The sequence below is a fragment of the Mycosarcoma maydis genome, chromosome 1, assembly GCF_000328475.2.
Source record: "Mycosarcoma maydis chromosome 1, whole genome shotgun sequence".
NCBI classification, from domain to species: domain Eukaryota; kingdom Fungi; phylum Basidiomycota; class Ustilaginomycetes; order Ustilaginales; genus Mycosarcoma; species Mycosarcoma maydis.
Window position 1 is genome coordinate 881,061 of NC_026478.1, and position 22,879 is coordinate 903,939.

At 54.5% G+C, this 22,879-nt stretch overlaps 6 protein-coding genes across 6 annotated transcripts; 4 read left to right on the forward strand and 2 right to left on the reverse strand.

Moving 5' to 3' along the window:
- Positions 1-317: 317 nt before the first annotated feature.
- Positions 318-2,516, reverse strand: UMAG_00322 (putative lecithin cholesterol acyltransferase-like protein; the record flags this gene model as incomplete). The annotated part of the gene is made up of 1 exon (XM_011387925.1): positions 318-2,516. The coding sequence occupies one exon, from the start codon at positions 2,514-2,516 to the stop codon at positions 318-320; it is 2,199 nt and encodes a 732-aa protein (XP_011386227.1).
- A 926-nt stretch (positions 2,517-3,442) lies between these two features.
- Positions 3,443-12,331, forward strand: UMAG_10098 (uncharacterized protein; the record flags this gene model as incomplete). The annotated part of the gene is made up of 1 exon (XM_011388353.1): positions 3,443-12,331. The coding sequence occupies one exon, from the start codon at positions 3,443-3,445 to the stop codon at positions 12,329-12,331; it is 8,889 nt and encodes a 2,962-aa protein (XP_011386655.1).
- Positions 12,332-12,883: 552 nt separating this feature from the next.
- UMAG_12150 (Mg-dependent acid phosphatase) lies at positions 12,884-13,591 on the forward strand (the record flags this gene model as incomplete). Its single annotated transcript, XM_011388541.1, has 1 exon — positions 12,884-13,591. One exon carries the CDS (start codon positions 12,884-12,886, stop codon positions 13,589-13,591), a length of 708 nt encoding a protein of 235 aa, XP_011386843.1.
- A 3,344-nt stretch (positions 13,592-16,935) lies between these two features.
- UMAG_00326 (uncharacterized protein) lies at positions 16,936-17,838 on the forward strand (the record flags this gene model as incomplete). The annotated part of the gene is made up of 1 exon (XM_011387926.1): positions 16,936-17,838. One exon carries the CDS (start codon positions 16,936-16,938, stop codon positions 17,836-17,838), a length of 903 nt encoding a protein of 300 aa, XP_011386228.1.
- A 611-nt stretch (positions 17,839-18,449) lies between these two features.
- UMAG_10099 (uncharacterized protein) lies at positions 18,450-19,505 on the forward strand (the record flags this gene model as incomplete). The annotated part of the gene is made up of 1 exon (XM_011388354.1): positions 18,450-19,505. The coding sequence occupies one exon, from the start codon at positions 18,450-18,452 to the stop codon at positions 19,503-19,505; it is 1,056 nt and encodes a 351-aa protein (XP_011386656.1).
- A 211-nt stretch (positions 19,506-19,716) lies between these two features.
- On the reverse strand, positions 19,717-22,572 carry UMAG_00328 (uncharacterized protein; the record flags this gene model as incomplete). The annotated part of the gene is made up of 1 exon (XM_011387927.1): positions 19,717-22,572. The coding sequence occupies one exon, from the start codon at positions 22,570-22,572 to the stop codon at positions 19,717-19,719; it is 2,856 nt and encodes a 951-aa protein (XP_011386229.1).
- Between the last annotated feature and the right edge of the window lie 307 nt (positions 22,573-22,879).

A 22,879-nucleotide genomic window follows, 5' to 3' on the forward strand; every position in this document is an offset into this window, starting at 1 on the left:
ACTCGTGCATTGGACTGTGGGTGCGACAGTCACAGAGTTGACAAGCAATCGTGAATCACGAATCACGTGAATTGCGATTGGTGTTTGGTGTCTTGTGAAGCAAGGGGTATGTTTTTATTAATAGTAAGGTAATTATGATTTAACTTACACGTGATTCTGTCTAGCCGTCACGATTGTGAATATTATGAGAGAAAAAGCATCTAAAAAATAAGGCACACTAATTAGAGGTTCGAGAAACCTGAATCACGAATAGCGCGAGCGATGGCTCCCCTCCTGCATCTTTGGCTGAAACCGACAGCTGACCAACAGCTTGCTACTTATGGCCCTGGTTCGTCACCCAACCACTTTACGTTGCTAGCGTACTGGCGGATGTCCGAGAAGAACTGATCTCCGACTTCTTGTCCTCTACCCGCTGCGATTTTCAGAATGGCCTCGTTGACACCCCTTGCGCCCAAAATGTCCACATGGTCACCGGTCGATTCGCCACCTCTCAAATCCATCGCTTCCGGTTCGTGCTTGAGCTCGTGCGTTACTACACTGATGTTGGCCGGATTCCAAATCGAATGCTTCCAACCTTGGGTGCACATCGCACCGAGTGAGAGCAGAGATACGGTTCCATCTCCTTCACCCATCTTGCAACCTGCTCGAACTTTCGGTACTGCGTCTTCCTTTTGGATGACGTGATCGATCCAACTCAACCGGGCGGTGGGAAAGTTGAGCGCCGGCGTTCGAGAAACATCGGGACATTCTTCTCCGAAACATCCCGGTTCGTCCATTTGCTCGCCGATGGAAGATTCTGTGACGAATTCTCCCTGCTGGTACCAGTAGGATCGTTCAGTGGGTTTGCCGACACCGTAGATGCAGTAGAGCTTCATGCTCGGAGCGTTGGGCAGAGGAGCCTCGAGAGGGTTGGACCATTTTGTGTGATCGGCATTGTTGGCCTCAAGCTTTGCTGGATCACGTTCGATCCCGTGAGAGTAATTGGTAGCGAGCATCTTTTGAAAGGAGCTGGGAGCGTGTTGAAGCATAAAGTTGTGCGCTTCGGTGGCGGTGAGGTTGATACGAACCGTGTGCTCGTTCAGGTTGTGCTGGTCTGCACTGGGTTGACGGAAGCTGTAGATATGGCCGTGGGTGTCTTCGGCATCTTGCTCGTCGTCAGGTGCCCAGGTGGAATTGCCCCAGATGTCTTCGCCTCCCTTGATGAGCATGCTCGCACCACCGGCCCAGGTGCGGAAGAGTTTGGCTCGCTCGCGTCGGCTGAAGAACTTTTCGAGGAGATAGGCAGCTGCAGGCGGAACTTCGACCGTGTCTCGCATCTCGCCGGAGAGCATCACAGCCATCGCTTTCGGAACGCCGAGGAAGGTTCCTGCGATCGATGTGAAGGCCTCGATATGATCCTCAACCCAGTTGGGACCTCCATTGCCGTAGAAGTCGCCTTCGGCTTCCACCCACTTCATAAAGTAGTAAAATACCGAGCTGCCCATGGAATGCGCAACAATAACGGTCTTTTTACCGAACAAGGCCTTGTTTTGCTCGATCTTGAGCTTGAGTCGTGTGAAGTAGCGATCGCGAACCTCAAGGTTGTAGAAGCTCAACCTCCAGTCGTAGCTGGCAAGGAAGAGGTTGTTGGTGTCATAACCGAGCACAGCAAGATTCTCAATGACCTTACTCCAGATCCAATAGCCGGCAGCGAAGAAGCTGGCAGCGTCGAGACCCTCCGCTGCTCGAACGCGAATGCCTTGTGGATCGAGACCAGTTTCCGGATCGAGGGAAAGATGTCGAACCCACATTTCCTTCTCGAATACGATGGTGCGCATCATGGTTGTTGTGCCCCAAAGACGTTTCCGGAAGTAACTCGCTGAGCGGGCATCCGTGGTCCAGCTTTCGAGACCAGTGCTAACGATTCCGGGGATGAGGATGACAGGATGATCGGCCGAGTATCCTTCGCTGCTGAGCTGGCGCCCCACACCAAAGTCCTTGTTTTTGAACCATTCCCGCGAACGACTGAAAAGGTTATCACCCATGTCTGCGAATTCTTTTGGCATGCCGATATCGATCGATGGAAAATCGATACCGAGACCATCGATGGATTCGTCTACAAGCGCGCGTAGCGAGGCTACATGTTGGGCCATTTGGACGTTTCTCGACGCGAGGAAGGCGATGACTGCACCAAGTGTGGCGCCAAAGATGAAGAAGAGACGTCGATAGCGCATGATGCCTCTCTTGATGGGGACATCAGCAACATCATGGCGTAAAAAGGGTATTTCGGATAGGTCGAGCTCGTGCCACGGTGTACCTGGAGCTGTGACGCTGTAGCTCGCTCTGCCTTTCATAGAGGGTCTTTTGCTCTTGTTGAGGACGATCTGCTGAGGCGGCGTGGTGGCGCCATCGTTGCTATTTGAAGCGGTCGAAGATGAGGCGATGTTCGAGTAGCGATTGAGTTGATGTGCTGAGGAGGTTGCATTCTCGTTGCTTTGATGGGAAGCACCGTTGCGCTTATGCTTGCGGTTGTTCATCTTTGCGCCGAGAGATATGACCTCGTTGGTGCCCTTTGTGCGCCAATGCACCGTGTGTATCGGCGATGGAGTATGGTGGTGGTGGGAGGGGGCGAATGAAAACAATCACGAATGACCATCGGAGTTGGTTGTGCGCTGACAAAAGTGGAGGCCTCTGACTGACTTTGGCCGAATTTGGGCACCAATCGTGAGTCGTGAGTCGGGCATCGTGAATCGTGAATCGTGAATCGTGAATCGTGAATCGTGAATCGTGAATCGTGAATCGTGAATCGTGAATCGTGAATCGTGAATCGTGAATCGTGAATCGTGAATCGTGAATCGTGAATCGTGAATCGTGAATCGTGAATCGTGAATCGTGAATCGTGAATCGTGAATCGTGAATCGTGAATCGTGAATCGTGAATCGTGAATCGTGAATCGTGAATCGTGAATCGTAAAAATCGTAAACCGTGAATGAATCGTGAATCGTGAATCTCACCTGTCGAGAGCACGAAGCGTGTTGGTAAAGTGCTGTGCCAGGGTCCAGCTGAAACATCGCCGCTGCCGTTTGCCGCTGTCAGATTCGTGATTTGGGTGCGCGCTCTTTCAGACTCATCACGAATCGCCGGGTTCGCTGGGGTTTCCAGGTTCTTGCATGGTCACACAACGCACCTGAACACGTTGATTCACCACCACCTTGCTCGTCGACAAGGTGTGGCTCAAATCAGAAAGCCAGCATCACCACGAAGCACGACGCGATCGAGACGAGCGATACGAACATCAACTGCACCTCGCTATCATCGCACCACTTGTAGCCTACATCCTGCCCGTTAAACGCAATTCTGGCAATCGGAACAACCAAATCTATCACGCAACCTTGGAATCGTCTTGCTTGCAGCCCAAGCCGGGTTCTCGCTATTGGTTGCGGGACGTGGCGAAAACGTCAACATGCAGGTCGTCATTCCCGACCTGGACGACAAGCAGCTCTTTGCGCCTCCACGCCGTATCCAGTCTCCGACCGCCTCGGTCGCGTCCTCTAGCAACCATGTAAGTGCGAGCCCGCCTACCTCGAGTCGCCATTTGCAGAGCATCACAACCAATCTACCAGAGCCATCCATTTGGGCGGACCAGCCATCGTCGTTCTACTCGCCTACTTCGTATACTCATAATCCATATTCGCAGTCATCCACTCAATCACCCATCTACGCCCATGCTCCTTCAGGGCCCTTCCGTGGTGCTGCACTCGGCTGGCATGGCAGGTCAGGGAGTGCCACAAGCGATTCGTCTGCTGGAGGATTCGGAGGCCTCGGATTTCGTGCGCCTCCTTCAGAAGTAGAGCAACCCAGTTCTTCTTCCAATCTGAATCCGGCTACTCGTGGCGGTACATCGGCCGCTGCTTCCTCTCCGTCTTCCTTCACCTTTCCCACCAAGCGTCCCTCACTGTCGTCGCTTCGTTCACAGATGCGTGCCCATCAGCTCGAGCCCGAACCTCTTCCGCAGCACCATTGGCCTTCTACGCCCCGCGCCGAACTTCCTCAACTCGAAATCCCTGCATCTGCATCGGATGCTGGCGACCTCACAGCGGGCTACCGCTCTGGCCTCTCAACCCCTCGCCCACCACCCCCTACCAATCTTCAATTTCAGCAACACAATCTTCCCTCGCCCGGCTTCCACTCGCCGCAAGAGCGATCCGTCCCGCTGAACTCGGTACGAGGCCGCAGCGACAGCTACACCTCCTCACCTTCTCGCTACCCGGGCCACACTGCCTCCGCCTCTCGATCCTCCCGCTTCCATCACGCTCCCACCGCCTCTTTCCATTCCGATTCACACAACTCCACCGGAGGCATGAGCAGTTCTGCAAGCAGCGCAGCCCACCCTTATGCTGGCTCTGTCACCGATCTGCCGCCTGTACCTCCGCTGCCCAACAAGGCGGACAGTATCTATGCCGATATGCCGGTCACTCCTGGCGGTCATACCAACAATGCTGCTTTCCAGCTCCCGCGCGCTATGGCCAGCACCACTTCCTTTGAGAACTCCGACCTTACCGGTAGCCCACTCAAAATTAGCACGCGCCAACTTCGCGATGACTCCGCTCAGCCTCGACCCACACGTCCATTTGATGACAATGAAGATGCATCCAGCGGAGAACATGCTCAATGGTCGAGCTCTATCCGGCCGCAACCCAAACTACTGCAGTCTTCTAACAGACGCGATCAAAGTCCTGCTACCGCGCGACCAACTGCCCTTGCCATCAGTCTCGGCGCAGAAGGTCTCGGCCAGCTTCCTGCAGGTATCGGTACCCCTGATCCAAAGGCTCCGGTCGAGTACGCGCTTAACATTCTCATGAGTCGGTTCATCACTCTCGCCGCAGCTAAGGTGAAAAGAGCACTGGAATCTTCCCAAGACCACGACCCGCAGCTGCTCTGCGCCCTAACTCCAGATGACGATGCTCTCTTCGATTCCGTTTGTGACTCTCTCGCCCACATCTCTCGCAAAGGTGCTGCTTTGGTCGTCCACAGTCTCTTCCGCTGGAAGTCCATCACCGTAGAGGCCGACATCGACGCTGACCTCGTTCGTCGCCACCTTGCTTCAGCTGCTCCCGCCACAGTCGCCTCCATGAGCGCGACCACACGCGATATTGCGCTTTACCTGGCTCGTCGAAAGGAGCTCTTTGCCTTTTTCCTCGCCACAAAAGCGCTTCATGTCATTACAAAGGTGCTGGCGCGTGATTCTCTGGGCGAAGCACAAGCTGCCGAACTCGAAGAGCAGACCTTCGCCATGCTCCTCGCTTGCATCCGCGACAAGGACAAGGATCGCTCTTTTCCGCGCCCCATCAACCACATTCGCGACGCATGCTTTGAGAGTATATCGCATCTTATCGGTGAAATCTCGCGCGTGCGCTTCGTCACCATTAGCGATCGCTTTGTCGAGATCCTGGAGCAATCCACAAAGGCGCCATCCAGCAAGACGGTCGAAGATCTGCTTGTTGCTGCCATCCACACTCTCCGCCACTTGAAGATCACCACGTACCCAATGGAGCTTTTCGAGGAAGGCGCCGAATTTGTCGACGTTCTTGCCCGCCACTATGCCAATTGCCACGGTTTCCGTGTCAAAACCAGTTTTACCAAAGCTTTTGCTCATCTTATGCTGCCCGTCGCCCAGACCGCATCAGCCGAAGTCAACCACCCTACCTGGACAAAGGCCATCGATACTATCTGGCCACGTATGGTTGCCATGGCCGCCAAGCCTCGTTACTGGACGTTTGCCTACCCGCTCCACGTAACGCTGCTGACGGTTTCGCCTGAAGAGAAGCTTGCTTCCAGCTGGTTCGCTTGCGTTGAAGCTGGTGTACCCAAGCTCAAGGATCGTGTCAATCGCACTGTTGTCCTCAACGCTGCCGTAAGATTGCTCTGGGCCTATGCCTTTCGGTGCCACGAGAGCCACACAAACACACATAAGAAGCTCGAGGCCTTCTTCCGACTCTGGTTTCCAGCCAATCGCCGTACGCTCAATCCTCCCGACAGTTCACCCGACCCCTTCATTATGATGGTTCACTATGCGCTCTACCGCCATTTCGACTTTGGACGGGAGCTTCTGCTCAACTTTCTGTGCCATTCTTTGCTCGGCGGAAGCACACTCTCGCTGCAATCGGACGTCCTTACTGGCCAGCGTATGACCATTGCGATCCGAGCTATACTATTGACGCTCGACTCACATGTCAAAGGCGAATCGCCTCCCTTTCCGTCTAGCGCTGACTTTCACCATTTCGATTTCGACACCCTGCCTGACGGCTGCGGCGATGAGCTTCCAGAAGCATTCAAGTTCCCCAACGTGGAAATCGGGGAGACACAGAATCAGTTCAATGACCTCATCTGCAAAATCGCTCTGCTCTGCGACCATCAAATCAGTGACATGACCATCTTCGATGCCCGTACCCATCTTTTTGCTCGTACCTCCCCAAATGCCGCCGCTTCCACCGCCGAGCGGGCACTGCTCGAACGCGAAGGCTACACCTGGCGGTTTCACCGTGCTGCCATGCTCATGGCTGCTTATCCACGCGAGAATCAGCCGTCCAGCGATCTTCTTCGCGCTTGCTTTGAATCCTGGCCCAGGTGCCTCAGCGCCAACATTTCCTTCTCAAGCGTGCTCGCAGTCCTCTTCCGTGCCCATTTCAGCGCCGATCCTGACCTCAGCAGAGCATCGGCACGTGCTCTGCGACGCATCACTAGTCAGCGACCGGGAGGCTCCTCAGCCGTCGTCTCGGGCTTCATGCGTTGGGTATTCCGTATGGATACGGCCTTTTGGGAGATTCACCCCAAGCAGATGCTCATCATGCCCAAGATCGAAGAGGCTATCCGGCTATGGATCGACTTTTTGCAAATCTGGCTTGCACAGCTTCGCGTCCAGAACAGTCAAGCTGATCAGGGCCAGTCTGGGCTGCAAAAAGGTTTCGAAATGGAGCGCACCAGCGCTTGGGCACTTATGGACGAAGTCGAGGCCTACGCGCTCTTTTTGCTATGTTCGGCTTCTCGCTCTCTGCGCTCATTAGCGGTCGAAGTGCTGCGGCTGATTGCTGTCTTGGACGATGCCTTTTTGTCGCCCAGTCGTCGCGCTGCAGTTGAGCAAGCGCGTGCTCAAGGCGAGGAAGAGGAGCCGACTCGTATCGTGCACCTCCTTGACATGCCTTGTCAAGACTTCCTCGATGCCAACGACCCACATCTTAGCTGGCATCAGATCAATCATCTGGCCCGCTACAAGTCACCAGACCGCTCCACCTCTCTAAGAATGATTGCAGAGAGCGAAAGGGATGTTGAGCAGTCGTTGTGGTTTCGAGCACTTCCTCTCTTCTTGCGCATGAGCTTGGAGCGCTTTCCAACGACAGTTGCCGTATTTCGCTCCTACATCACAGATCGTGTTTTGGAAATGGACCACGTTGCTGTCTATGCAGCTGACATTTCCAATCGTGCGCCAGCTCACACCATGTCGAGCGCCACGCTCAGCAAGTCACAGGCAGCATCGGCAGCAACTGCATCGCTCCACAGTTCCAGCTCGATGGCCTCGTTGAGGGACGCTGCACCTGCTGGAACGGCCGGCCACGCTGAAACTCTGCTGATGGCTCAGCACTGGCGTTTCTACGTCCTTGCCCTATGCACTACAACTACCTCCACAGAGGGTTCACGTGGAGGCGTCGTTGGTAACCACAGACGAAAATCAAGCGAACCTGAGACAGGTGAACGCATGATCTCGGCGCGCGACTTGTTTCAGAAGCTGGTGCCCTTCCTCGCATCGGACAACGAGGTCTTTCAAGAAGCTGTTGTCTTCGCACTTGGCAACATCAATGAAAATCACTACTTGGCACTCCTTGAGACGATGCAAGCTTTGAGCGGGACCCTAAACGACGATTTCAAGGTGCGGTCAGTCGCTCGTACTGGCCTCAAGCGAAATAGACGGCTGGACAGACTGCGCACCGCTCTGGCACACGTGCTCCAGCTCACAGCTCCGCATATGGAAGCTCTCGACCATCTCGACAATGCAAAGGTGATTGGTATCATCCACAACTGGGTCAAGGACACTTTCAACTTCCTCACAGATCGCGAGATTCGTCAAGACTGGGAATTTCACAGCCTTCGGCGCTACTTTTGTGGGGTGACCCAACATCTGTTTGACGGACTTGCCAGAAGGGGCTCGGCCGACTCGCACTTCCCCTTCGAAGTCCGTTTGCGCATGTTCCGCGTATTTCGCGATTGGCACTCGTACAGCACGGTCAGCGAAGACGGACGCAACAAGCTGGCCAACCTTCTCAGCACGGCTGCCGACCAGCAGAGGGACGATCGCGCCAAAGAGCGCGCGGTCAAGACGCTCAATTACGAAACACAGGCTCTTTCGTATCAAGCCGGATGCGCCATGGCGTCTCTCTGCCAGTGTGCCATCTCGATGGTCGGTGGACCAGTCCCTGCACCGATGGCGGGATCCTCGCTTGACCCCGGTTCGCTGCTCCACTGGCTCAGCAGTCTTTTCCAGACCAGCGACGAGAAGAACCACGACCTGGCACGCAAGGCCCTGCGATCGCTGCTCGTCTACAATGATCAAAATGCTATTCTTGTTGACAGCACGGTGGACCGCTGTATTGCTGAGCCTGATCGAGCCTTGGGCAAGAAGAGTCTCTTTGTAACCACAGCCGAGGTTGTGATCGAGAAGGATGACCTGTCCATGCCGCTTCACGCCATCTTTTGCCTAGGTCTAGTCAAACTCGGTCATCCTGACTCAAGTATTCGTCGAAAAGGGCTTTCCGTTCTGGACGTTTGTAGCCGCCGCTTCGACGAGACTTGTACGCTGGATGAGTTTGAAGTGGGTGTGTCCAGCCCATTGCCAGCCATCTATCTGCGTGCCCAGCGAGATGTCAATGTGCATCTCGCCATGCACTTTGACGGCCTCAGAACGGCGATGCTCAGCGAGTTCACACGTCGTCTGCCCTTGATTGACGCCTCACGACGCCCTACCATCTTGGGACTACTGCCCGAATGGCTGCGTGGCCTGATTCTACACACCGCAGACGCAAGTCTCGACAGCTATCCTGCGGCGCCGCCTGAAGTGGTGCTGTACAGAGCCTACCTGAACCTCTGCAATTTGTTCTGCCTCACGGTCCGGTACGGTGACGAGCACAATTTCGAGATCCAGGAGATCTGGAGCAGCTTGGTGGCCGCCTCGGAAGATCTGCAGAGTGCTGACGCAGTGGTGTGCTTCCTTATCAACCAAGGCCTTCATTTCCGAAGCGAACAGGTCGTCACCCATTCGAAGCGTGTTGTATCATGCATATCTCACACACAGGCAGGTCCTCATATCTTCGAGCAACTCTGCGCCATGATCGAGCCAAGCCGCATGATTCAGGTACCTCGAAACGCTTCGGTTCCCTCACCGGATCCGGACCATCGTCATCTCTTCCGCGCTGATCTGACAAAGTTGTTGCCTGAGCCCGAGCCTACGCTTGCCTTTTCCGAGGGCCAGCTGGCTCTCTTCTATGTGGGCGAGATGACGTACGAGCGTCGGGAACAGCTCGAGACGAGCCTTCCTACTTTGTTGCACGCCATCTTTATGCACATTGACAGCCGCTCGGCATTTGTGCGAACCCAAATGGTCGAGCTGTTCGAGCAATTAATGCGCTGTACCATCTCGATTGGTGCAAGTGCCACGGGCAATGCTGGCCCTTTTAGATCATCGGTCCAGATATTTGATCCGGAACGAACGACGGCTGCCAAAGCGCAAGTTGAACGGCTCTTTGCGAAACGAACATTTGCAAGTTGGACAGCCGAGACGACAGACGAAGAACACGACACTCAGTTCAAGATGCCTAAGAACTTGCTCAACACGTCGTATGATACGCTGTCTTTGATCGAACCCTTCTTCCTTTCCTTCCGCCAGGATTGGGGCTCTGTGGCACTGACATGGGCCGCTTCTAACCCGATTCGACACATGGCATGTAGATCGTTCCAGGTCTTCCGCGCTCTGCAGCCCTCGGTGACGCCGAGCATGATGGTGACCATCCTGGGCAGATTGGCTGACACTGTCTCTGACCATAAGTCTGAAGTGCATCGCTTCACGTTAGAAGTGCTGTACGCACTTAACTTGGTCGTCAAGCACCGCCAGCCTTTCAATCGCGAGTTTCTGGCGCAAACCTGGTGGGCCACATTAGCATGCTTGTCAACTGTCAATGAAGCCGAATTTGCCGAGTCGGTTTCCATTCTGGAAAGCTTGGTCGACAGGCTGGACATTGGTTCACCTGACGTGATCGCCTACCTGGTGCAAAATTGTCCGGAAGGTTGGGAGGGAGATATCGGCGTGCTGCGTATTCTCGTTTCGCGTGGTCTTCGATCGTCCGAGACGTCGGCGCCGACGTTCAGACTGATGGCGAAGCTGGCCAAATGCCGCGATCCGGCGCTCATTGACTTTGACGACAAGTGCCGTCTTGGCTACCTTTTTGTTGCCGCCCTGCCATGGTTCTTACAGGTGACAGAAGAAAGCCTAACGGCAGCTGGTGGATTCGTGACGAGCAAGAACGATCCCCGCAACGCTTCAGCAGCTTTGCGAGTCTCCAAAAAGGCAAGTGCTGACGCGGCAGGCGCGACTAGAATCGGCTCCTCAAGCATCATCACTCCGGCTCTTACGGCGGTTGAATCGCAAATGGTCTTGGAAATGGCCGCAGACTTGGCCGCTACCGCATCAAAACTCGAGATGCGTGACCTTGAACGTGTTGCGACGTCCATTTCTCGATCGCGTTTCCGAACCAAGGACGATCTTGTCCGACAAGCCACCAACTGTATCCGATCCCACTATCTACCCGAGCACGGCCCCGAGCTGGCCGTCTTGCTGCTGGGTGTAGTGTTGAACCGGCACGAATGGATGCGAATGCAGGCGATGCAGGTGCTCAAGATCTTCTTCCAGGCACTCGACACGCGCAACCATGTGGCATTCAGCAATCTAGGCTCGGAGCTTCTGATGCCCTTGTTGCGTCAGCTGTCCACGCCGCTGTCTGCACAAGCGCTCGAGGTGCTCGACGAACCGATTGAGGTGCACGGTGGTCCCGCCGCTAATCAGATTTTGCGCATGAGTCTGCAGTGGGGCAACATGAATTTCAACGGGCAGACGCGCGACTTTGTTCATGACGCTTCCATCTTTGGTCCGCCGCAAGAGAGCGGCTGGGCTGTTGCTGATCCGCAGGACATGGCGACACGTACGCGGATCAACCTGCAGGCTTTGGTGAAAATGTGTGAACACACGCTTGACATTATTCCCACAAGCAACAATGTCAACTTTGTGGTCGACGATGTCTATGACGGTACTGCAGAGGCCGACGGTGCTGGATTCGCATTAGATGAGGCTCCTGGCGTCGGTGGAACGAGAACTGATGAGACTCCAGCGTCCAGCTTGGGCGATATAGTCAACCAACTGCATGACTTGTCTTCGTTCTTTGGCGATGATCCAATGTCCAAGAGTCGCCAGGCATCGGTAATGTGGCGCGACTCGCGTCTCGACCGATCCGGCTCAATGCGGCAGGCATCTGGACTGGGCCGCGCTTCGTCGATTCGGTCCAATGGACTGAGTGCCGGTGGCACTATTGGGCGCAATGGATCGCTTCGCGGCGGAATGCAGTACAGCCGACAAGTGTCGCCGAATCCTACTGTTGTCCCAGACTCGCTGCGAGGGCTCTACGCGGACGAGAGCGGTTTCGGCGGCGGCGGTGGTGGGTTGTACCGGACCGCAGTAATTGGAGTGCGGAACAGTGACGAATCAAGGTTTGGCGGCATGTCGAGAAGCACATCTGGAGCTGGAGACGTATCAAATTTTTCGATGGGCCGTTCGGCTAGTACACTATCGGGTCGGAGTGAAGAGGCAGGTGCGAATCGATCGCATGCTCAGATCGCTAAGATCTTGGCGCGCTCAACGACGCGCGACAGCCGTACGTCTGTATCCCGAACCAATAGCGGTGGTGGCCGAACAGGATCGATGCTAGAAGAACGCGCTGAGGGTAAATCCAGCATGGAATGCGATCGATCGAACAGCGTTGACCAGCTTTCCGAAACAAGCGGCTCGCAGCAGCATCACGGCTCATTCTACCGCAAGCCCTACACATTCACGCAGCAGCATGTGTATCAACATCAGAAGCAGAAAACTTCATCGTCATCAGCTTCCTCGCTGTCGGGCTCACAATCGGCAGCGCATCACCGCGGTCCCGCTGCCACCGCTGCTACTGTCTCCAAGCTGGGCGTTAGTGCCGATGGTCGCTTGCATTCAGTTGCCAAATCTGCCGCTTCCAATTTGAAGCACTCGGGGGGCGAGTAGAAAGGTGCTTCGTATTGTCTTCTCATTTTCTGCAATACAACACATAACAGTTTTCCTCTGGCTCATCGTGCATGGGTGAAGCTTGCACCGCTGAGTTCTTTTGATTCTTGATTATGGCCGAGACGCTACTCGTGACTTGTTGCTATATCACGTATCACGTCTGCACGCACGACGATACATCTACACGCTTAAGAATTCCGAGTTCCTACCCACGTAGAGGGGGTTCCCAAGTGATAGAATCACGAACTTACGAATGAAAGGAAGCTCGAAAGCAATCACGAATAAGTTAGCGACAGCTGTCTCACACAGCGAGACTTTCTTAGACAGGAAAATGTAGACGATATTCGTGATTCGTGAATATTCATGAATCCCTCCACATGGGAAATGCAATTTTGTGGTGCGCAGTGGCCAATTTTGGAACACCTCCTCTTGCCACCATACGCTCAGTCATCTTTACCCTCGGGTTTCACTCTTGTCACCCATCTAGAAGAAGGTGCACAACGCTGGCAGTGCTGCATCTCTTTACCAAATCACGGGTGGATTAAAGACAAGATGGTTCGAAAGATCGGCAGACGAGCACGCGAAGCATCTCCGTCTTCATCGTCCGACGTTGCCTCTTCGTATACACATCCGGACTACACCGCTCGCATTGTATCTTCACTGGAAGCGTTGAACTCGGGCGCATTGCCGGGGCTGGTCGTCTTTGATCTAGACTACACACTTTGGCCTTTATGGGTGGACACGCATGTGGATTCACCCTTGCGTCGACGAGGCAACGATATCAACAAGGTGTACGATCGCAACAGCCAAGCGCTACAGTTCTTTCCACACGTACCAAGCATCTTGTTCTGGTTGAAGAGAAGAGGGATTCCGATTGCTGCTGCGAGTCGAACCAGTGCACCCACAGTCGCAAGACAGGCGTTGAACGGTCTGTTCCTCGTTGACGATTCCCATCTGATTGAAGGATCCGAGCCACATGCATCGCCGAAAGTGGTAAAAGCAGCAGACTTGTTCGAGTACGAAGAGATTTACCCCGGAAGCAAAATCACACATTTCCGCAACCTGCAGCGCGACTCAGGCGTCGAGTACGAGGACATGATCTTCTTTGATGACGAGTACAGGAACGCCGAGGTCGGCAGCAAGTTGGGCGTTCATTTTGTAGAGGTGGGCCACGCCGGTACGGATCTGGGTCTGGTGGAGAAGGCGATCAGAGAATGGAGGGCCAAGAAGGCTGCGAGAGCGCAAAAGGCCGAACTGTGATCGTTCATTCGCCGTTGATAGAGATAGAATTACACATTTGATAGAGGTACAGATAGAGCTCGATGATGACTCAGGTCGGACAACGCCTCTCTCTGCGTGTGCGGCAGCGTGTGACGAATTGAGAGAATTCTGAGGTTTCGCAAGTTCAGGATGCTTTTTGATCGTACTTTACTCTGCCTCCTCCTCGTCTGTCTCCTGGTCGCTATCATCGTGGTGTGAGTGAACGTCTCGCACAGGGGCAATAGCAGCTCGTCTGGTCTCGCGCACGCGCACATTACACCTCAAACACTTCCATCCTCTCCTGCCCTGACTGTCCTCCTCATCCAGTTCGTCCTCCATCTCCTCGTCAAGCAACTGTTTTGCGATGCAGACGTAGCAGTACGTGTGATGGCACGGCAGCGTTTCGTACGGTGTAGTGACGATAGCGTCAGCATAGGCGATTCCGTCAGGCGATGCACCGAGCACAGCATTTCTGGCCGGGTCGGATGGTGGCGCTCCCGTGTTTGCGTTGAGCGGTTGCGAGGTAGATGACGCGCGGTTGGGCGCTAGCAACCCAGAACTGGGATCGAGCGGATCGGATGTGGGGATACCCATGCTCAATCCACCCGTACCGATTTTGGAAGCATCTCGTCCAAGTCCCGTCTGCGTTTCGAGACGCTGGTAGCAAATCGCACATACCTCTGATGGCAGGTAATGATACGCGCCGAGACTTGACTCTCGTTGATCCGCATGCTTGTTTGCGCGCTTGTTGATCGACTTGGCGCCAACAATGTGCTTGACCAACGGCATGGAAACATCTTCGCGACTGAACCTCGTCCTGCCCACCGCATCCTGCCTGATTCCCAACCTCGCACTAATTGCTAGTGGCAAGAACCTCCAGACCACTGCGAGCAGCTTTGGATGCGTAGGCAGCTTCATCAACCTCCTGAACAATCTCTTTGGCCTCACCAAAGGCAAGAGGAACAGCAGAAACTCGGTAAATGCGTGCCAGACCAATTGTCGATTTAAGAACTCGAACGAGACGTTGCGGTTCATCGTCCTCTGCGAATACGTCAATCGCATGCCCAAAAGCCGATCTGCTATACTTCGGAATTTTCCATCGGCGAGAAACACGGCAAAGTTGGCAAGCACCAGCGCGGACCATATGCGCTGCGTTGCGTCGGTCAACTTCCACAGTAAACGACGAGAGTCATTATTAGGCATGTCAGAGTAGCTGAGCGACGTCATGTGATCTTGCCATTTAGAGCCGAGGTATGGTGCGACGATGGTGAGCAAAGGGTAGAGTGTCAGTTGGAGGCGCGAGAGCGGTTGATCTCGTGCGGTGGATTGGAGGGCTCCCCGATGCGCCCATTCATTTCGATACTTGAGATTCTGTAACATGGAGCCGTACGATGCCCCGCGGTCGACGATACTGAACTTGAAAAGAGCGAGTTTAAGTAGCAGCAGAAGCTCAGGTTCGAGATCGGAGGGAAGGGTAGAGCGGATGGAGCCGAGCGCCTTCTTGACCGGATCGAGGAGGAGTTCGGCGAGCTCACGATCTAGCAGTTCAGCATCGAGCTGGTTGACTCGTTGGATCTTGAGAATGGGTGTGGGAAAGCGATGCAAAGAAGAGCGGATGGATGCGATGGAGGCGGTTGCAGCTTGCGATGCTGCATGATAGAATGGTGGTGATTCAGGGATTTGGGCATCGGTGGCAGTTGGATCGGAGGCGAGCTGTTCGGGCGATGGCATGCCGAGAGGCTCTCTGTGAGAAGAAGCGGGCTGGGATGAGGGCCCTGCCACAGGGTTATCTGAGCCAGGAGTGTCTCGTACCATGATTATGCTGAGACAATGTCAAGCTGAGTGCTGATTCCGATGCGATGGGTCAAGAGCCATGAGCGTAGCAAGATGTGGTTTGCTTCCCCGCATGTCGTACGCTGGAAGGCGAAAGTCACGAGTGGAGTGTCGTCTGCTGAAAGCCGATAGCCGGCAATCATGAATCGTGAATCAATCACGCTGCTTTCTCGCCCGTGAGTCGGTTTCTGCTCAGCGTGGCGCGTGCCGAGGTTGACTTGAAGCTTAACCACTCTGTACCAAAACGGTGTGTAGACTGTGACTATCAATCGCGAATCACGTGATTCGGACTTGGATTGCATTCACGATTCGTGATTCTTCAACTGGTTGAGCTCGTTTGCAGACGATTACGGTCTAACAGACAAAACTTCTGCCCGGACTCGGCAGCCAAGCTCGCCGCTCGTCACGCGTCATGCTCTGAGCTACTAGGGCTAATCACGAATTTCACGATTTGCCTTGCTGTCAATTCACAGCTCCTAAGCTTTGCTAGTTTGGGCAAATGCATCCGAGTTGTCACGGCGCCTTGCTGTGCACGGAGGTCATACCACGACCTCACACTGCAAGGACCGCCTGCCTTGTGTTTAATGGAAAAGGACGCTTACATTTATCTTGGCACCTCTGGTGGCCTTGAATCTCAAAGAACGATGCGCAGTATTGTGAGCTCCTGATCGAGCATTTGTGGTAGGTTTGCTTAACTTAGCAGGTGTGTGCGCATGCCGAGACCGAAGCGCAAGATTTGCAGCGTGCAGATCATTCGTGATTTACGATTTCTCAAATTTAATTTATTTAATAAGACGTGAGACGACGTGCGAGGTCGCGCCCCGCTGTCAAATTCGAAGCATCCCGTGACCGACTCACGATTCGTGCTCGGTGCTTGGCGACAGCGAACGTTTTCCTTTCTTCGGAGACCAACACTCGCAGTTAACTTACTTAGTCTCTGCTTGATGCTGTGTCCCTGCAGCTGTTGTAGTAACAACCGTAACTCATGAATCTGTGAATTCTTTCGTCTTCGCGATTTCTTTGGTCGCAATTCGTGATTGCCTTTGTAGCCTCGGCGTCTTTCCTGTTTTGTGCCCCTCGAGCCTGAAAGCACAGCCCAGGAATGTTGTCACGTGTGGCATAAGTTAGCGGCTCTTGTGAGCGCAGTTGCGCCGCTCCCCCGCTCGGCTGTCCGCCCTTCGAAAACGCTCGAGATTCTAGCGAGTCGGCACTCCGCTCGTCATTTTGTGCAGTCTGGACTAGCATTCACGATTGGGTCAAGATGGTCGGCGAGTCTTTGGGTCACTCGAAACGCGCACAGCCAAGTCCTTGAGTGCGATGAGCTAGACAAGAGCGTACACAAGTCAAAGAGCCACAGAGGCGACAGTTACTCATAAAACACAGTCCTGCCTTTCCCCTATTCATCTTCTTTGCTCCTCATCTTTCTGGTCTTTCACCACCATCATCCTCCCTCTCCTACTTGTCTTGTCTTTGGCTTATCCACTTTCCTTTACACGTTCCTTTCTATCAAGATGGCCTTCTCAAAGACTCTGCTCCTCGCCACCGCCGCTATGGCCATGGGCTCGGCTGTCTCTGCTCAGAGCAGCACTACCGCTTCGTACGACCAGGTGGCTCAGATTCAGCTCACCTTCCCTGCTGCTGATCTTACTCCCGTCCCCGTCCCCGCTTCGTGGCTCGACATTCAGGGTGTCCTCAACGTTACCTTTGGCGATGTAGCTGTCTCCAACATTGGTGACAAGCTCACTGTCGCCCAGGTGCAGACCGCCCCCACCTTCCGTATCAGCTCCCAAACTGCCGCCGCTTCAAGCGCTGCCACTTTCGGGAACAACAAGAAGTTCACCGTCGCCTTCGTTGATGGCGGTGTTGCAGGCAAGAACACTTCAACCGAAGTCTTCTGCCACTACCTTGGCAACAACTTCACATGGGACTCGAGCAGCGGTCAGCTGCGCAACCAGACCGCTGCTCGCGTTGCTTACGGTGCTCCCTTGCCCGACACTAACGACGGTCCCCACCGATACATGCAGCTCGTCTTCCAGCAATTTGACAACTTTACTGCTCCCGCTAGCCCCGCTGCCAACGCTCCTATTCAGAGGCTCCAGCTGCAGGACTACTACAAGAACGCCAACGGTGGACTCGGCAAGATTGTCGCTGCTAACTACATCCAGATCGAGGTGGGTCAGGCTAGTGCTCCCAGCTCCACTTCAGCTGTCTCGCAAGCTAGCATCACCGCCCTCGCTGCAAGCAAGAGCAGCGCTGCCGCTTCCAAGACTGGTTCGTCGTCCGCTCCCGGCTCCACTGGATCTGGCAGCTCGTCCTCGGGAAGCAGCGCCGCTTCGACTGTGTTTGGCAGCGTTTCGATGGCTGGTATTGTCGCTATGGGCTCGGCTGCCCTTGCCGGTGCTGCCATGCTCTAGACAGCTATCGCTTTCCAAGAAAACCTGACCGTTCGTAGGCCCACATAATCTCATATGTGATAGAGCCCACTGCACATGCATGCTTGCTATTCCTTGTCAATCTGTGAAAACTAACATGTGAACAATGTCGTCGTGTGTGAGGGTGGAATGCGGTCGGATCGATTCGTGATTGAGCTAAGATGGTAGATAGAGCCTGCTATTCGTGATTATTAGAGGCAATCACAAAATGGGTTGAATTCTTTACCCAAAAGTCTAACACCTGACTATGAGACTCACGACCCGTGACAATCCACGACAACCCACGCCCTGCCTGCGACGCTGTGAGAAACAAGATTTTTGATTTACGATTTACGATGCCCGATTCACGATTCACGATATTCACGTTCAAAGCGAGACTTGAGAAGAAACCACGAATGTGCTGGACGTGAGACTCAGGGAAGCCTCGATTGTTGCCCAAAGTCGAACGAGCCACGTTGGCACTTTCATGTTGCCGTGAACGCAAAGCGGCCTGGTGTATCACGGCATCTCGTTGGCCCCGTCGGGATGCTTTCCCTTCACTTTCACCTTTCCCTACAACCATCAACGCCGCGTCTCACCTTGGAAGCGTCAGGATGAGGCCGCTTCGCATTATTCTTCTTGCAGCAGTGCTGCTGGTCTCGCTCTTGTCCCTCACAGCCTCCGCTTCAACCAGTTGGGACAAAGACGATCACGAGATCTTTGAACTTCAATCGGCTCTCGAAGCAACATACGGCAAATCGACCAATTTCTACTCGCTCCTCGACATTCCTCGCTCCGCTTCATCTTTAGAGATCAAGAGAGCCTATCGCAAACGATCACTCGAACTGCATCCGGATAAAAACCCCAACGTTGCCGATGCACAGCAACGCTTCGAACGTCTTGGACTCGTCTATAAGATCCTGCGAGATGGAAGGAAGGACCGCTATGATCATTTTTTGAAGTCGGGTTTCCCCAAGTGGAGACGAAACGGCTATTTCTACGAACGGTACAGGCCTGGACTGGCAAGCGTACTGGTCGGCATTGTGGCGGTGAGCGTCTTGGTGGAAATGGGCATTTCGCGCTTGACGAGTGGCCAGGAGAGGAGCAAGATCGAGAGGTTGAAGATGAGCGCTAGGCTGGTTGCGTGGGGACCGAGGTACCAGGCGATCCTTGCGAGCCTGTTGGTTGACCAGAGTACGCCGGCTGGACTCATGCCGAGCAAAGTCGCGCGAGTCGAGAAGAAAGTCAGGGTGCCAATTACCGGGTTTCCCTCACTCCCCGCTTTCCCTACCACCGCCGCTATCACATCAGGCTCGGTCGACTGGGACACACAAGAATCTCTCACACGAACCGTCCTCACCAATCCGTCATCTGCCGGTGACAGCGGCGCTCCCATCGTCGAATGCCTCGTCCACGAACAAGACGTTTCGCTGCTGGACAAGTATTCCAACGAGTGGATCAAGTTGGACGAGAACGACGCTTCACCCACCAAGGTTACGCAAACGTGGCCTTTCAGGCTCGTAGCTGCAGTGGTGAATAGGTTCACTGGTCAGCACGAGGACGTGCTGGGTGAGGTGGAGGATGATCCCCTTGAGCAAGAGGTGCCCAAGCCAAAGTCGAGTGGCAAGAACGGCAAGCTGAGGAAGGGTAACAAGAACAAAACGCAGTAAATGCGCGATGCTGGATCTGTACAGCAACAGATCAACTCATTATAATCTCTCTACATTCGTACAAATTTCTGTGTTCAGTGCTTGCGATGTTATGCATCCGAACGAGTTGTGTATGAGTTGTGTGATATGGAGCTCCGACTTGTGCCGGCTACCGAAGTACATACGGAATGAGCAAGGCTCTTGTGTTCAGGCCTCTGCCTAATCCGAAAGCTCAAGCCTCTGCTTCCTCGTCGTCATCCGAATCACCGACGTCGATCTCGGGCATATCTTCATCATCATCACTGCCGTCCATGAAACGCGTCTCCTCTAGCTCTGCCATGTGCGTGCCTCGAGTAGCTGGCATTGCAGTCGCTGCTGTTTTCGTATTGCTGATGATCTCTTGCGCCGCTTCAGCCACAGCAGATGTGTTGACGACCTGGACAGCTGCTTGCACCGGGGCATCGGTGGTCGCTGGAACCGCAAAAGTAGTGGTGGGGCTGCAGACCGGGTTGGCCAATCTACCATGGCTGATGAAGGCACCGGCGTCCAGACTCGGCGATGCTGTGCGCGACAAGCAAGGCGGGTGTGGCGTGGACGGGCTGCCGATGCGTGGCGTGCTGGGTCGGTAATTAGGCTTGACTGGGTCAGGCGAAAAGATGCGTCTCTCAATCGGCGATCGTCGAGGCGATGTGGGGAGACCAAGTGCCAGCCCTGTGGGAGGCGCAGAGCAAGCAGCATCTGGACCAGAAGCCTTGAGTAGCTCGGCTGATTCGGCGGTGATCGCATCTACGTCCATTCTCGCCTCGGTATTCACACCAGCCTCGACAGAATCCTCGTCTCGTTCGAGATGACTCTCACCCATCGCCCCGAGCACCGCAGTGGTCGCGCTGATGATGCTTGATCCAAGTGCCTCGCTCGTTGTGGGAATCGAGCGGCCAACACCAGACGCACCTGAAAGCTTGGCACCTTCGGGCGCAGCTTCCAAATCGTCAGTTGCGCGTGGACCAAACCCAACACCTTTTGCCACAGGCACAAACTTGCCCTTCCTGCTAGCATGTACCGCCATCAATGCGCGTCCGGCAACACTTCGAATTTTGGCATTGCCAGCCGAACTAGGCGCATGAGCAATCCTGCCAAGCACTGGGATGGCCCTTGGCAACACCAAGGCAAGCGTGCTAGAGCAAGAGTCGAGACAAAGTTCCGCTAATGCTTCCATTGCTTCCTGCAGCAACTCTGCCGTCGTCGGCGCATAAGAACCAGCACTTTGGCTGCGAAGTGTGGCAGAATGAGTGCTAGTCGAGTCGGCAAGGCATTCCACGAGCGCCAAGACAGTCTGGATCGAGAGCTGTACCTGGTCATAGTGCATTGCGCTGAGCGTGGTGGTGAGGTGAGGGTAAACGGCAACAAGGACCTGCAAAGCAGCTTGTGTCGAGGCGATATCCTCGACGCTCACATCGTGGATGCGATCCTTGGGCGATCTGTCAGAGCCAAACATGGAATCTGACTCGTAGAGACGCACCTTTTTCGCTTTCCTGTCATCTCCGGAGGTCGTACTGGAAGTAGTCTGAACGGGCTGAAGAACGGCTCTAGCAATCTGGGTCACCGCTAAGCGTGCAAGACGCAAAGTGACACGGCCAGCAGGGTCGAGTGGCAGAGCAACGCCATGCCTTCCAACGAGCACAGCTAGGGTACGCATGGTCGCCAGCTTGACTCTGGTACTTACCAGACGCGTAGTGCCAGCGCTGACGCCTATCTCAGCGATGCGGCAGATGTCTCCCAGAACCCTCGAACCCTCCAGCGACATGGCAGCGGGTACGGTGATCGCTAGCTGAGTAATGAGCGCAAGTGCTCGTGTGTGGAGCGTTGGCAGATGAGCCGATTGAAGGGAGCATACCTTGGCTTCCGCAGTCGCTTTGAATCTGCTAGTGAGATCAATCCTGAGCATGTCCAGTGCCAGAGTGATGAGCTCGCCGACTGGAACAGGCACTGGCCTCGAAGTTGCAGCGCGAAGATGAGAATTGATCAGACCTGAGCGTCCACGGCTACCGAGAAGCAACGTGATCCTCCTGTGTGCTTGTTTGGTGGCCGCCAAAGGATCCTTCGCGTATGGGCTCAGGTGTTTGTTTAGCGAGGCAGACTGTCCGTCATTGACGAGCTGAGACATATCGGTGATCTGAAAGCTCGACGTGGCATGACGCCATGCTTCGGCTGCAAGATGAACCTGAGTCTCGATCGTGGCTTGCCAGAGCTGAGACTGAGTCGTACGGCTTGAGCCACCGGAGGCCTCGCTGCCTTTGGAAGCAAGGGCGCCAGTGAGGTGAAGCGACGAGAGGACGGCTGCTGAGGCATTGAAAACAGGGAGCGGGATCGACAATGCGTCATCACGATACAGCATTGCGGAGACGCATTCGAGCATCCGCGGCGACACGGGTCGGCATTGAGCTGGATGAGCGTGTAAGAGGCGGTCGATGAATACCAACACAGTGTGCAAATGACTAGCAAAGACAGCATAGCCTTCTGCGTTTTGCTTTGCAAAAATACTTTCGAGCAACTGCGTCAAGCCCACAACAAATTTGGGAAGGTTTGGATGCACCACCTGTCGATAGAATTCCTGTCTTGATGCTACGTTTTCGGGAAAGAGGTGGGTTACTGCAAATTGGAGCGCTGCTGCGAGGAGACGGTCAGAGTGTTCGCGCTGCAGCAAAAGCTTGTCAGGAGCTGAAAGGATGTTGACGATCTGTGTGGCCCATGCAGCGGCGTTCGAGATGAGGTGGTCGTTCCAGACAGCTCGATCCTGTTGAATCCAAAGGTTGGCCAGTTGGTAACCGAGCGCGTTTTGCGAGGATATGAGAGCGGTGATGCGCACGGTGAGCTTGTGCTGTGTTTCATCCTGTGGCACATTGGAAAGCAAACCAGATTGACTGATTATGAAGAGGATGTCGTCTGTTTGCGCCGGGTCGGACGAAGATGAGGCGACGAGGTTCAGAAGGAGCTCGAGTCGTGGTGCAGAGCGTGCTGGTCCCGGCAGCTCAACGACAGCCGACCCACTCGAGCTGCCTAGCAGCGCTCCCGATGTCGATGGTGACATTGCGTCTCCCTCTGCAAGTTGATATGAGGGGGTGATCAAGTTTATGACGTTGTTGTCAGTAGGCAAGTTGCAGAAATCAGTGAATCATTCGAGGTGTGAGGCATGCCAAGTCGTGAGTAGTTTCTTCTCAAAATCACGAATATTCCGCAAAGGCTCAAAATTTCTACCTCCGAATCCCGCACTTCTTGAAGAGTGGAACCGCGAAAATCGTGAATCGTGAATCACGAATCTCGATATTCGTGATTCTCGATCTGGCCCAAGAATAATGGATGTTAGGCCATCTGCACGACCCTGGACGCACAGACGC